Source organism: Capsicum annuum, chromosome 2, assembly GCF_002878395.1.
Source record: "Capsicum annuum cultivar UCD-10X-F1 chromosome 2, UCD10Xv1.1, whole genome shotgun sequence".
NCBI lineage: Eukaryota > Viridiplantae > Streptophyta > Magnoliopsida > Solanales > Solanaceae > Capsicum > Capsicum annuum.
In genome coordinates, this window is record NC_061112.1 from 120,575,256 (window position 1) to 120,587,262 (window position 12,007).

At 30.3% G+C, this 12,007-nt stretch overlaps 1 protein-coding gene across 1 annotated transcript in view; it reads left to right on the forward strand.

The window, feature by feature from the left end:
* Positions 1-237, forward strand: part of LOC107855768 (chlorophyll a-b binding protein 21, chloroplastic) — a 3,960-nt gene extending 3,723 nt beyond the window's left edge. Inside the window, exon 2 of the mRNA XM_047406754.1 lies at positions 1-237. This exon is cut by the window's left edge and continues 18 nt beyond it. Within this exon, the coding sequence (XP_047262710.1) occupies positions 1-144 (144 nt within the window). The 3' untranslated portion in view covers positions 145-237.
* Positions 238-12,007: the final 11,770 nt, after the last annotated feature.

A 12,007-nucleotide genomic window follows, 5' to 3' on the forward strand; every position in this document is an offset into this window, starting at 1 on the left:
CTTGCTATGTTCTCTATGTTTGGATTCTTTGTTCAGGCCATTGTTACCGGTAAGGGCCCATTGGAGAACCTTGCTGATCACCTTGCAGATCCAGTAAACAACAATGCCTGGGCCTACGCCACAAACTTTGTTCCTGGAAAGTGAATATCATAATGTTCTCAAAATTTCATAGTTTGATGTCGTTGTAAGGTGGTTGTGAATGAGCTGATTATAGAGTGGATTTTTCATGTATTCCAATGATTGTCTAGTCCTGAATTTTCATTTTTTAAACCCACGTATTAATCAAACACTCAAACTTTCGTTCCAAAAAGAAAAGAAATAAGCATCTCGAACATCAATTAGTTTTAGCGTAAAACTGCTCAAACCTTCCATGAAACGTTAAAGGAATTTGGGATTGAGAAGAGGAAGCTTGAACATGCCTCTACTAGGCTAACATTGAACTACATTACTGTCATTACAGATTATGATAAAAATGATCTCCTCTATGAATGCGTCATGAAACAATACTACACCAAACTCTCAGATCAAATGAGAAATGATCAGCATAACAATTCATAACAGCAAGCTGTCACTAGATTTTCGCAAAATATAAAATAAAATAACTATTGGACAAACAAATTCCAACATCTACAGCTAGGTTACAGCCTTGGTGTGACAAAAATTCAATTACCAAATTGAATACTATTATATACAAAGTGTATCAAGCAAAATAAAGTTACTGTTTATTCATAATATTGTCGCCTGTGGAGATATTTTTGTCGGCTACGAATATTGTTGGTTACATATGTTTATGTCAACAGGTTAATAGAAACATGCCCATCAAATTTTCCACTACAAGATTCACAGTTTATAGCAACAACAAAAATGGTGTAAGAAGGAAGAAGAAGAACCTGTTTTAATGGTGCCACTAATTCCCTGGAGAAAATTTGCTCATCGACTAGTAAATGATTTGATCTTCCGTTTTTGTTGTTCTTCCTTCGTGTATATCTTGAATGAATAACTTCGTCAAAAATAACCAATATTTTGATAAATTAACTAAATTTACACCTAGTTAAATTATTGGGCCAAATATATCCATATTAGTAAAGTTATTAAGGCAAATTAATTAAGGGTGACAAATAAATTTCAAAACTAAAAAGAGTGACACAAGCCTTAAATATTGAGTGAGTAGAGGTGATAATTTTAAGATTAGTATTAATAACATTAATTTTAAAATCCTCAAGTTTTATTATTTCCACAAAGATCCCTATATTATATTTACACAAAGATTCCTACACCATCACCATCAATCCTCTTCCACACCCTTTTTGTTGTCGCCGCTGCCTCCTCTTCCTCCACTATCACTATTACTACCATTGTCACCTCTTTCAGATTCACCATTATCTTCTCCCTCTACATAACTATCGCCTATTTTTCTTCTTTCTCCTTCACCACCATCGCTATCAACACCATAACAAATGTCATCTTCTCATTCGACATCACCACCATCAGCACCATCACCTTCCTTTTTATCAAAAATATCACTTTTTTGTGAGCTCATCCTCCAACCACATCTTTTTTCAGAAATTAAGTATTGAAGTTGCTGCAGCAATTTCGATAATTGTTGTAACACAACAACTAATAGTAGTTGTTGCAGCAATTACCGTAACTGTTGTAGCAACTATAGTAGTTGCTGAATTTGCTAAACTATTTCTTTATTTATTTTTAAAAGAAATCAAAAAAATTCTTTTCAAACTTCTCAATTGTTTTTTTAAAAAATATCCATGAAAATTTAAAAAGGAAGAAGAATGAAATGAAAAGAGAAAGAAAAAAAAGAAGAGAAGATGAAAGAAGAGGAAAATCTAGAGAGAAAAAAAAAATAAGAAGAAGAAGATGGGGATAAAGAAATTTGGAGATAGAAAGAAAAAAAATTAAGAAAGATTGAAAGATAAGAAAAAGGGGGAAATTCTAAAATTTGAAATTTGGAGTTGAGGACTTTTTAAAAAGGATAAATTACAAAAACTCCAAACTTAAGGCACCATATTATCAAATATCCCTTAATATTTTAAAAATTACATAAAATCCTTTTTTGCATATTTACTGGTGATACATTTGCTTTAACTTTCACACTCTATTTTCTCTCCTCCATTAACGTCTTTCTCTCTCATCTTTATACGCATCTTCTTCTTCTTTTTTTCCACAAATTACTCCCATTAAATCTCTCTCATTTTAGCATATTTTGAGTCAACTTCTTTCTCCACTACTTCAACTGATTAAACGTAATCTTTCAGCATTAAATTTTAAAATTTGTCAACTACTTCAAAGAGGTTAATTTTTTGTTTATGTGGGTTTTAAGTTAGTTTTTAACAAGAGAAGTCAATATCTATATATTCTTTAAATTTCTTTGTGTTAATTTGTTGAATCTTCAATAGCTAATGAAGATTTACCCTCATTCAGTTTGGGAATTTCACAAATTGAAACACAAAAAGGTGTTCATGATAGTAATCAAGTTCTGGGCTTTACTTCGGGCAAATTTAATTACACCAAGTTAGGTTTTAGTGAAAATCATTCAAAGCAGCGAAATGACCCTAGAAGCTTTTGTTGCTAAAAATCGAGATTCCGACAAACAAATGAAACATCAGGATGAAATTGAACATATCCCCAAATCTCCGTCGGAGCAAGTATTGTTATCGCAAGTGATTCATAACTAGTGATTCAAATACCTTGTGATTCATATTGGTGATTCATATAATAACAGATTAACAGTCTAACTTCATATTGGTGATTCGTATTTTTTTGGTGATTCATATGGGTGTTACACTAAAATGATATTTTAATTGGTGATACATATACTGTTCTGGTGATTCATATGGGTGTTACACTAAAATAATATTTTAATTGGTGATACATATATTGTGCTGGTGATTCATAAGGGTGTTACACTAAAATGATATTTTAATTAGTGATACATATATTGTGCTGGTGATTCATATGGGTGTTACACTAAAATGATATTTTAATTGGTGATACATATATTGTGCTGGTGATTCATATTGGCGTTACAGCTACACATTTTTCATATAGAATAAGAGTGATTCTCTGTGTATCATTTTTTTTTGTGATACATATGTGATAACACTTTCTGTACTCATTTTATTGTTGTTGTAATTTATAAACATGTGATTCATTTGACATATGAATCAACTTCTGTTTTTTCTGTTGGCAGAATGTTAGTTTGATTGTGAAAGAATGACCTTCCCACAACGTAAGGATTGGTAGTGCACATAACATTAATGTAGTAGATATGCTTAACGTGATTTTGAAGGATGAAGAAATCAGAATTTTCAGAAGTACTTGTTTTGGGTCATTTCTGAACCTACCTAATTGTAACTTTCAAGGATTGATAGCAAGGTTCTTGATGATCTTAGAGGTCCAACACTCATATCAGGATCAACTAAGGGCGTTGGTCAACAATACACTTCTTTGATTTTTACTGTACAAGTTTGCTATCGTTACAGGATTGAAATGCATCGGCAACGTAGATGATTTTAATTATTCAGACCTTCCACCATGTCGACTACAGAAAAAATATTTTCCAAATTCGACAGCAAATGTGAAAAAGGGTGAGTTGGTCAAGCTTTCTTTGAATAACAAGTGGGGAAAATGTGAAAGATGCAATAAAAATTGGGATATTGTACTTCATACGCACATTTGTGTTCTCCCAATTAGATAAAACCAATATCCCTGCCTGAGACTTTCACATGGTGGATGATGAAAGTTCTAGTCATTTTCCATAGGGAAAAATGGCTTTTGAGAAACTGATGGTTTCTATTAGTCGATCGATGAATGATGTCCAAAAGTTTACCGTCTAAGTGGCATGCCATACGCGCTTCAGATTTGGTGGTACGAATGTTGTGCCACAGTTGATGAATCACTTGTCTTTCATGTTCACAATTTAATCCCAAGGATGGTGAATTGGAAGGTGGTTAAACCTAAGCCTAGATACAAGGATCTGATGGATGATATGTTTAGTAAGATAGTGTTTTTTTTACCGTGATACTTTTGTATGTCTATTTTTAATTTTTAAGGTACTTTTAATTTTTGATCCTGTGTGTTATTTTTGTTGCAGCTTGTATACAGGAATCTAACCCCATCACCACAAGAATTGAACCATCTTGAGTTGCCCAATCCTTTGATGTTTGGTCCAACAAATCATGATGCAAATATAGCACAGGCAGTATCTGTACAATAATAATCTGAAAGGACTGCTCCTACTGAATTTGGAGATGAATTTGATGATTTCAGTACTACTCCAAATGTAGATTTTCTCAAAAAGATGAGGTTTGATGCTGGTCCATCTTCACACCCTCCTGTGAAGAAACAAAAATTAGTTGACATGAAATTCAAAATGTTATTCACAATGTAGATTGACATGAAATTCAATGATCTTCAAAAGTTAATGGTGGACCATTATACAGGATTTTTTGGAGTTGTGAAAAAAGGTTTTGCTTCATATGGCAAGGTATTCATAATTTGTCATTAATATCAATATGTTTTCATATTATTCAAATTTGTGATATTGCAGGTTGCTCAATATCCACTATATGAAAGTGAAAAAAGGTATCCCGGATAGAGAAGGGGATCCTCCTCAATCTCTTAATGAGCACAAAATGGATGCTAAAAGTGACAATGTCGTACATGATGTCGGTCAATCATCTAAAGTAGGTGGCAATGAAGGAGGAGCTGAGGAATGCTTAAAGGTAGTTAAATTGACTTAAGTATATGATCGATTTGTTACAACTTGCTCAAAATACTAGCCTCAAATAGTTTAAATGTTATTTTTTGAAATGTTGAAACTGTTAATATATCGGTGTATATGTATTGATTAAGTTACTCATATGTATCACGTGATACATCAGACATCATATGTATCACCTTGATACATATAGACAATTTAATCAAGATTTTCAGTAACACACATTTGTTATGTGTTCCTTATGTTTTCAAAATGAATCATTTTCATACATTTGTTTCAACCTTTATCAATTTGATACATACAAATAATTAAATCGATTTATATCATAAATTAAATGTCACACAAAATTAAATTTGACATGTGTCAAATAGGAGGCTGAGAGTTCGTAAATAGTGTTGACACCTAATTTTTGTCCTCCATAACTAAGTTTAATTACAAGTTTCTTCAATTTTTTAAATAAAATTATAATATTTATTTTATCCGAATAAAAAGCTTTTCAAAATATTTATCTGGATAAGTTTATCATTTTAAGTAGCGATTATATATTATCGTATTCAATTACACGAAATTATATAATTTTATTACTTAAATATCCATTTTTATAAATATCGGATTTTAATCAAGGTTTGTCTTGAAATAAATTCAAAGGATTAAAATCTTGATTTAAATATAATTTATTCTCAAAAATAATTTATTTGGATAAATATGTGTTTGATTTTATTAAATCAAGAAGCTCGGAATTAAAAGAAGTATTAATTCGTATCAAATTTTAATTTAATTTAGCCAATCTATTAGATTTGGCCATAATTGAAATAAAATTGATCATAATTGCAATGCAATGCGCCAATTGATTTTTAATTTGATCAAAATTAAATAAATTTGGCTAAATTTTAAATCCCTATTGGGGTTATATTTTAAATAACCCTAAAATTTCCAAAAACTTTCATAACTTCTACCCAATTTCCACCAAAAATTAATTGTAAATTGTACTACATTGTACTATTTCCCCCCAACTTTGTCCTTTCACAATTTTGAAATTCAAAAATTGTACTATATGGTACAATTCCCCCCACATTATCTCCCACCTCACCTTATCTTTAATTTTAAAATTCCAAAAAAACACCCCAAAATATCTTTTCTCCCACATTGATGGATGACAAGAAATAAATCTTCATCCTTTCCTATAAATATTTTTCTCCCACATTGGTGGAGAAAAGGAAGAAAAAATTCATTCTCCCCTATAAATATTATCACTACTTTGGTAGAAAAGAGGGGTGGAGAAGTTAAATAAAAGAGGCTAGAAAGGTGAAAAATTCCTTTTGGGCAAAATAGTTATTTTTATTTAGTAAAAATTCTTATTTCATAAAGTTGGTCGGTTAATCAAAATTTTTGAGTTGCCAGTGACGTTTTTCGGTGGTGGTTGATTCCGACGAAACTCGTAGTCTCGTTTTCTTGCCCCAAAAAAGGTAAACACACCTTTTTTTTTTTTTTTTTTAGTTTTAGTATCATTTTCTTCTTCATCTTTTTCATAGTTCGTAGTTATAATTTTGTTTGCTGGGATTGTTTGTTGTTTATGGCCTTGAAGGTTGTGGTATCAATATTTTAATTATCTTCATGTTCATGATATAAAAAAGAGCTAACAATAGTTGTATGTGCCTTTTTTTGACTTTATTCTTTAATTATTATAGATAAAGTTTCAATTTTTGCTTAAAAAATGTACTTATACTTTGTTTAAACTCATTGTTAGTGGATATGTTTGTTTTTAGCATGTAAAATTATTTTCTTTATGTTGAAAAGAATGGTTAATATTGATTGCTTCGCCTTTTCACCTTATTCTTTAAATATTTTGGATAAAGTTTAGGTCCTTGTTTAAAAAACATACTCATGTCTTGTTTAAATTCATTGTTGGTGGATATGTTTGTTTTTAGCATGTAAAGTTATTTTCTTTATGTTGAAAAAAATAGTTAATATTGATTATTTTGCCTTTTGATCTTATTCTTTAATTATTTTGGATAAAGTTTAGATCTTTGCTTAAAAAACATACCCATGTCTTGTTTAAACTCATTGTTGGTAGATGTGTTTGTTTTTAGCATGTAAAGTTATTTTTTTTATGTTGAAAATAATAGTTAATATTGATTGTTTTGCCTTTTATCTTTATTCTTTGATTGTTATGTATAAAGTTTTGATCTTTGCTCAAAAGACAAACTCATGCCTTGTTTAAATTTATTGTTGGCGGATATGTTTGTTTTAGCATGTAAAGTTGTTTCTTTTATGTTGAAAAAATAGTTATTATTGTTTGTTTTGCCTTCGTAAAAATAGTAATTAGTTAAGTCAAGAATTTGTCATTTGCTTGCTAATTATTTTAATGGATTTCAAAATCCTCATATAAGAGATGAAGTGTTAGCTTTATTTTCCATCCAAGATGTTTATTCCTCTTTTGTTCGCTTGTTGTCTTGTCAAAATAATGAGAAAGTTTGAATTTTTGTGGCTAAATAGAATTATTTGGATATTTTTGACTCGTGCACAGTATGATTGTTGAAAGATATTTCACTTTTAGAGATGCTAAACATTTATTCAAATTTTCTTACTCCCTTTGGATTGTTATACGTGTTCTTTGTGTGTGTAAAGACTTGATTCATGTCTCTCTTTGAGTCATAATGTCAAAAGAGAATCAACGATGTCTTAGAACGATAAATCATATGTCGTTACATGTTTTTCCTAAAGTTGACCATGACTTAGATGTATTAATTTTCATTAATTTCTCCTTAATTGAAATTTAAAGATTCACTTTCTTGAAAAGTAGCTTTTATTTTCTTTTGTTATATGAATTAGTTTCTATGTTTGTTCAATTTTAGAAGTCATGGGTATTTTTCTTATCTCCCCATCCCTTTACTCTTGCAAACTTGCGTTATTTGTTCTCGCATTAATTCATTGAATATGATCTTCTTCTTTTTACCTTTATTCATTTTTATATGAACATAAGTCATGAGGCATGTAAGTGGGTGTCTTTTCTTCGCATTTTATTTGTTGACTCTCATTCTTGTGCAAGTGTGCTTATCATTGTCATTCAAAAATTGGTTCTTGATAGTATCTTTTACTTTGAAATATGTCACTTTTATGCCTTGGACGTGTATTAATTTCTTTATCTTTTCTTTGTATGCAAAAAATATCTCGAGTTTAAATGGACTCCTCTCCTCTTGCATTTCGTAATGGACCAATGAGGCCCACCTCTTCGAGTCAAGTTCGAAGTTTAAACCCTAGGTCGACTATATGGCGTGCGGGTGCTAGAAGATAGACGAAGAAGGGAAATGAGTCAAAATCTATTGATGAGGTCACTAAGAGACTTGTAAAGTCTCGATTTTTATTGTCTTCTTTTTATTTATTCATTTAATCATTTACTTATTCATTTATTCGGGGTCTCGAATCCAAAGTTGTAAATAAATAGAGGTGAAGCGGATTTTGGACCTCAAAGGTCTGAAAACTAGCTTAGGACAGGTTGTGGGCCAAAAGACCAATATTTAGATTAGGACAGGTGCAAATGGGCCAAAAACTCAATTAGATTAGTACATGATCTATTGATTTGGGCCCAATGGCCTAAGTCTTTTATTTTCTCCCCTTTTCCTTTTACATGTTTTGTTATTAATTTATTTAGACTTAGTTAAAATCCCTGCTAAGTCGTCCAAATCTATTTTACTCTAGTCTTTTCCTAAAGTCAATTACTTTTCAACAATCAATCTTTCTTTTTGAAGTTAGTCAAAAGATATTTTCAAATAGTCTGGATAACCGCAAGTTAGAGGATACTCTTGATGCCTTAACAACCTTCCAAGAGATAGGAACCTCTTACTCAGAATCTTCAAACTTAAATGATTTTTTTTTTGTTTTGGATCGTTTAAGTAACTTTCAAAGGTTTTCTTAATTTCTTTTCAAATAAATTAAGTGGTGACTCTTAAAAGTCAAAATTTTCACAAAATAAACAGAAAAGGTCCAAAAAGAAGATAGGCATAATACAACTGTGGAAGTAGATGAAGGCATAAGGGACAAACGCGTTAAGGTAATATCGATTTATTTATAACGAATTTTGTTTTGTAATTTCTCACAAATATTTAGTTTTAATTATTTGGTACATTGAAGTTGTTCATTATAATGGTCACAACCTTATTTTTAGTTTTTCTAGGGTATAATAATTTTTCAGTAAAAATGTTTTAATCTTATTTAAAGATGATTGAAGTTTCAAGTACCAAAAATTGGTTATCTGTTATTTAAGTTTTTCAGATGTATCAGAATGATACATATTTATCCATATGTATCATTATGATACATATAGATAGTTTAGGCACTTTAATTCTAAACTTCATTGTACACTAAGTTCATTTTTTACATATGGCACACATGATTCTGAAGAAGCCCTTCACAATACAGATGGAGATTTATCTAAAGCTATTACTTTGTACGTACCACCATCGATTGTTGCCTATCTAACAGGGATCACTGATATTACTGTTGCAGCTATTGACACATGCGATCGGCAAGACAACACTGATAGTCAGTGTTTATTAGCAACAAAGCTATTGCAGCTATTTCTTAGGTCCCTGTCTGCAAGACTAATCTGACATATGTTAGAAAGAAACCTTCTAAGAGAAATAGACAGCCTTCAAAACTATATCAATCACCATTTGTAAGTGTTTTTGATTCTGTGTCAAAAGATAAAGAAGTTATCCAGTCGTGCAAAAAGTTGAACTACCCGTTTGAAGGTCACAACATTAATGGATCATATGCCGAAGATGTCTTCTCTAAGTTCTCTCTTTGGATGTCAGTTGGCCTGTACAACACAAAAACTAGTAGGTAAGATGGATGAATCACCTGTCAAAATATCATATATATATATATATATATATATATATATATATATATTACTCTCAACACTTATTGAAATCATAATTTGAATGCATGAAAGGAAAAGATGAGTACTACATGGCCTAATACGCTGATCTAAAATCAAAGCTTGATTTTATAGTTGTACACTCGGTGAAAAAAAGTTCGTTTTATGACATGACCCAATCAAGTAATTGTTAGAATGATGAGGTATACCGTCAAGAAATATTTATAGCAATTAATAGTTTTATTGATTTTATTTATATAAGCACAAGCTGAATATTATTACATTACCCAATCTAATTGATATTTGCTATCTGCATATAGTTTTTCTGGTAACACATGCATCACAGTGATATATCTGACAATAATATGCATCATTATGATACAGATGTTAACCAACATAAATTTATATTTTTAAGTATTTTTCAGTCGATGTTTTTTAAATTCATAAGTATCAATTGTTTTACACTTAGTATTGTGTATGGATTTTATGAATCACATGTTCTTACACATTTTAATTTTATATTACAACACATCGATATGGTATTTTACTATCTTATAAAGAAAGCAAAACTGGACAAAATCAGTGAATATAGATATACCACTGTGAATTGCATGTTCATAAACTACATCCATGAAACATACACTCATTATCACCGAAGTCATTCGGATATTGATCTTAGCTCACATGACGAAAATGTTCGATCAAATAAAGTGACTTCGATGGAGAGATCAATTTGTGAGATTATTCAAGGACTATGCATTCCAATCAGTATTTCATGGCATTTGATTGACGAGGTGTATGTTCTAATAAATTGTAAGGGATCGTTTCACTGGGTGTTGGCAGTCATAGGACTCAAGGAAAGATGCATTCGTGTGTATGACTCCTTGAAAGGCCATAGAGGTCATGGTGATGAGATAAATGAGCTTGTTGAAATGTTGTCAACTTATTTGACAATATCCAATTTTTGTGGGAAAAAAAAGCGTACAGATTGGTCCCTACTAGAAGCATACAAGGAAAAGACAGACCAGGATGCATTTGATGTTCAATTTGTTGATGAAATTGTGCAACAATCGAGCGGCACGTTGTAAGTATCATTTATTCTTTTACATAACAGCTCACAGAAATCCATAAAATACATATTATTTTTATTTTTCAGTGATTGTGGCTTGTTTGTTGCAACATATGCTGAATATCTAAGTGATCGACATCAAATACCTTCTTCAGATTTTGATCCAGAAAAGCATCATACAAGATATACATCCTTTTTATGGGATTATGGTGTGAACCAGGCATGCAATAAATATGTTAGTGACAATCAGGATTCGCCTGGATCTAAACGTATATTTATTCCATATGAGGATACAAAGATGATTGATGTTGAGTCGTAGTTGTCTAGTATTTGTTGTGTGACAAAAGGATATTGATTTTTTTCTTAGTTGACAAATGGTTGGGGATTTCTTGATATTTCATGACGTATTTTATGTATTAAGTTTTCAGTATTTTTGTTTTTAGTGTCATGACATTTTATTTAACAACTGGTGTGGTATTAGAACTGTTGCTGGAAGTTTAATTTACAAAAATGTATCATTAATTTTGTTTAATAGTCTTAACAATAAATCACGCATCACTAATATGAAGCACATTACTTTGACGAACGGTAAATATAAATCATATAACAGTATTAAAACTTTTAATACTGAATCAACTGAAAACAACATGTCGAAAATGTATCACCAATTAATCTGTTCAATTTAATTACTAATATGAATCACATAATTTTCTCGAACGGTTAATATGAATCATATAACAGTATTAAAATTTTTAATATATATCAACTTAAAAAAATATGTTGAAAATATATCACCAATTAACCTGTTGAGCTTAATTAATAATATGAACCACATATCTTTAACGAACGGTTAATAAAAAGTCCTATAAAAGTATTAAATTTTTAATACTGAATCAACTTAAAACAATATTTTGAAAATATATCACCAATTAACCTATTCAGTTTAATTACTAATATAAATCATATAATTTTCTCGAACAGTTAATATGAATCATATAACAATATTAAATTTTTTAATAAGTATCACTTTATAATTTCATGTAGGAAATGTATCACTAACATTCCTCATGAACTCTAACATATCTGCTGAATATAATAGTTTTAATTAATTATTAATAGTGATCTTAAAATAAATATTTCTCTATCCATTGTAAACATAGTATCTCAAGCAATAAATTTTTGAGTATTTAACTCAAATTATTGAATTCAAATCATTGAACAAAGTAAACAAGTCTGAGTAAACTTCAAAGAAAAATGCCACATCTCTATTGAAAAAAATTGCAAGTGCGTCTATTATGACCTTCATACCCACACTTGCCATAAC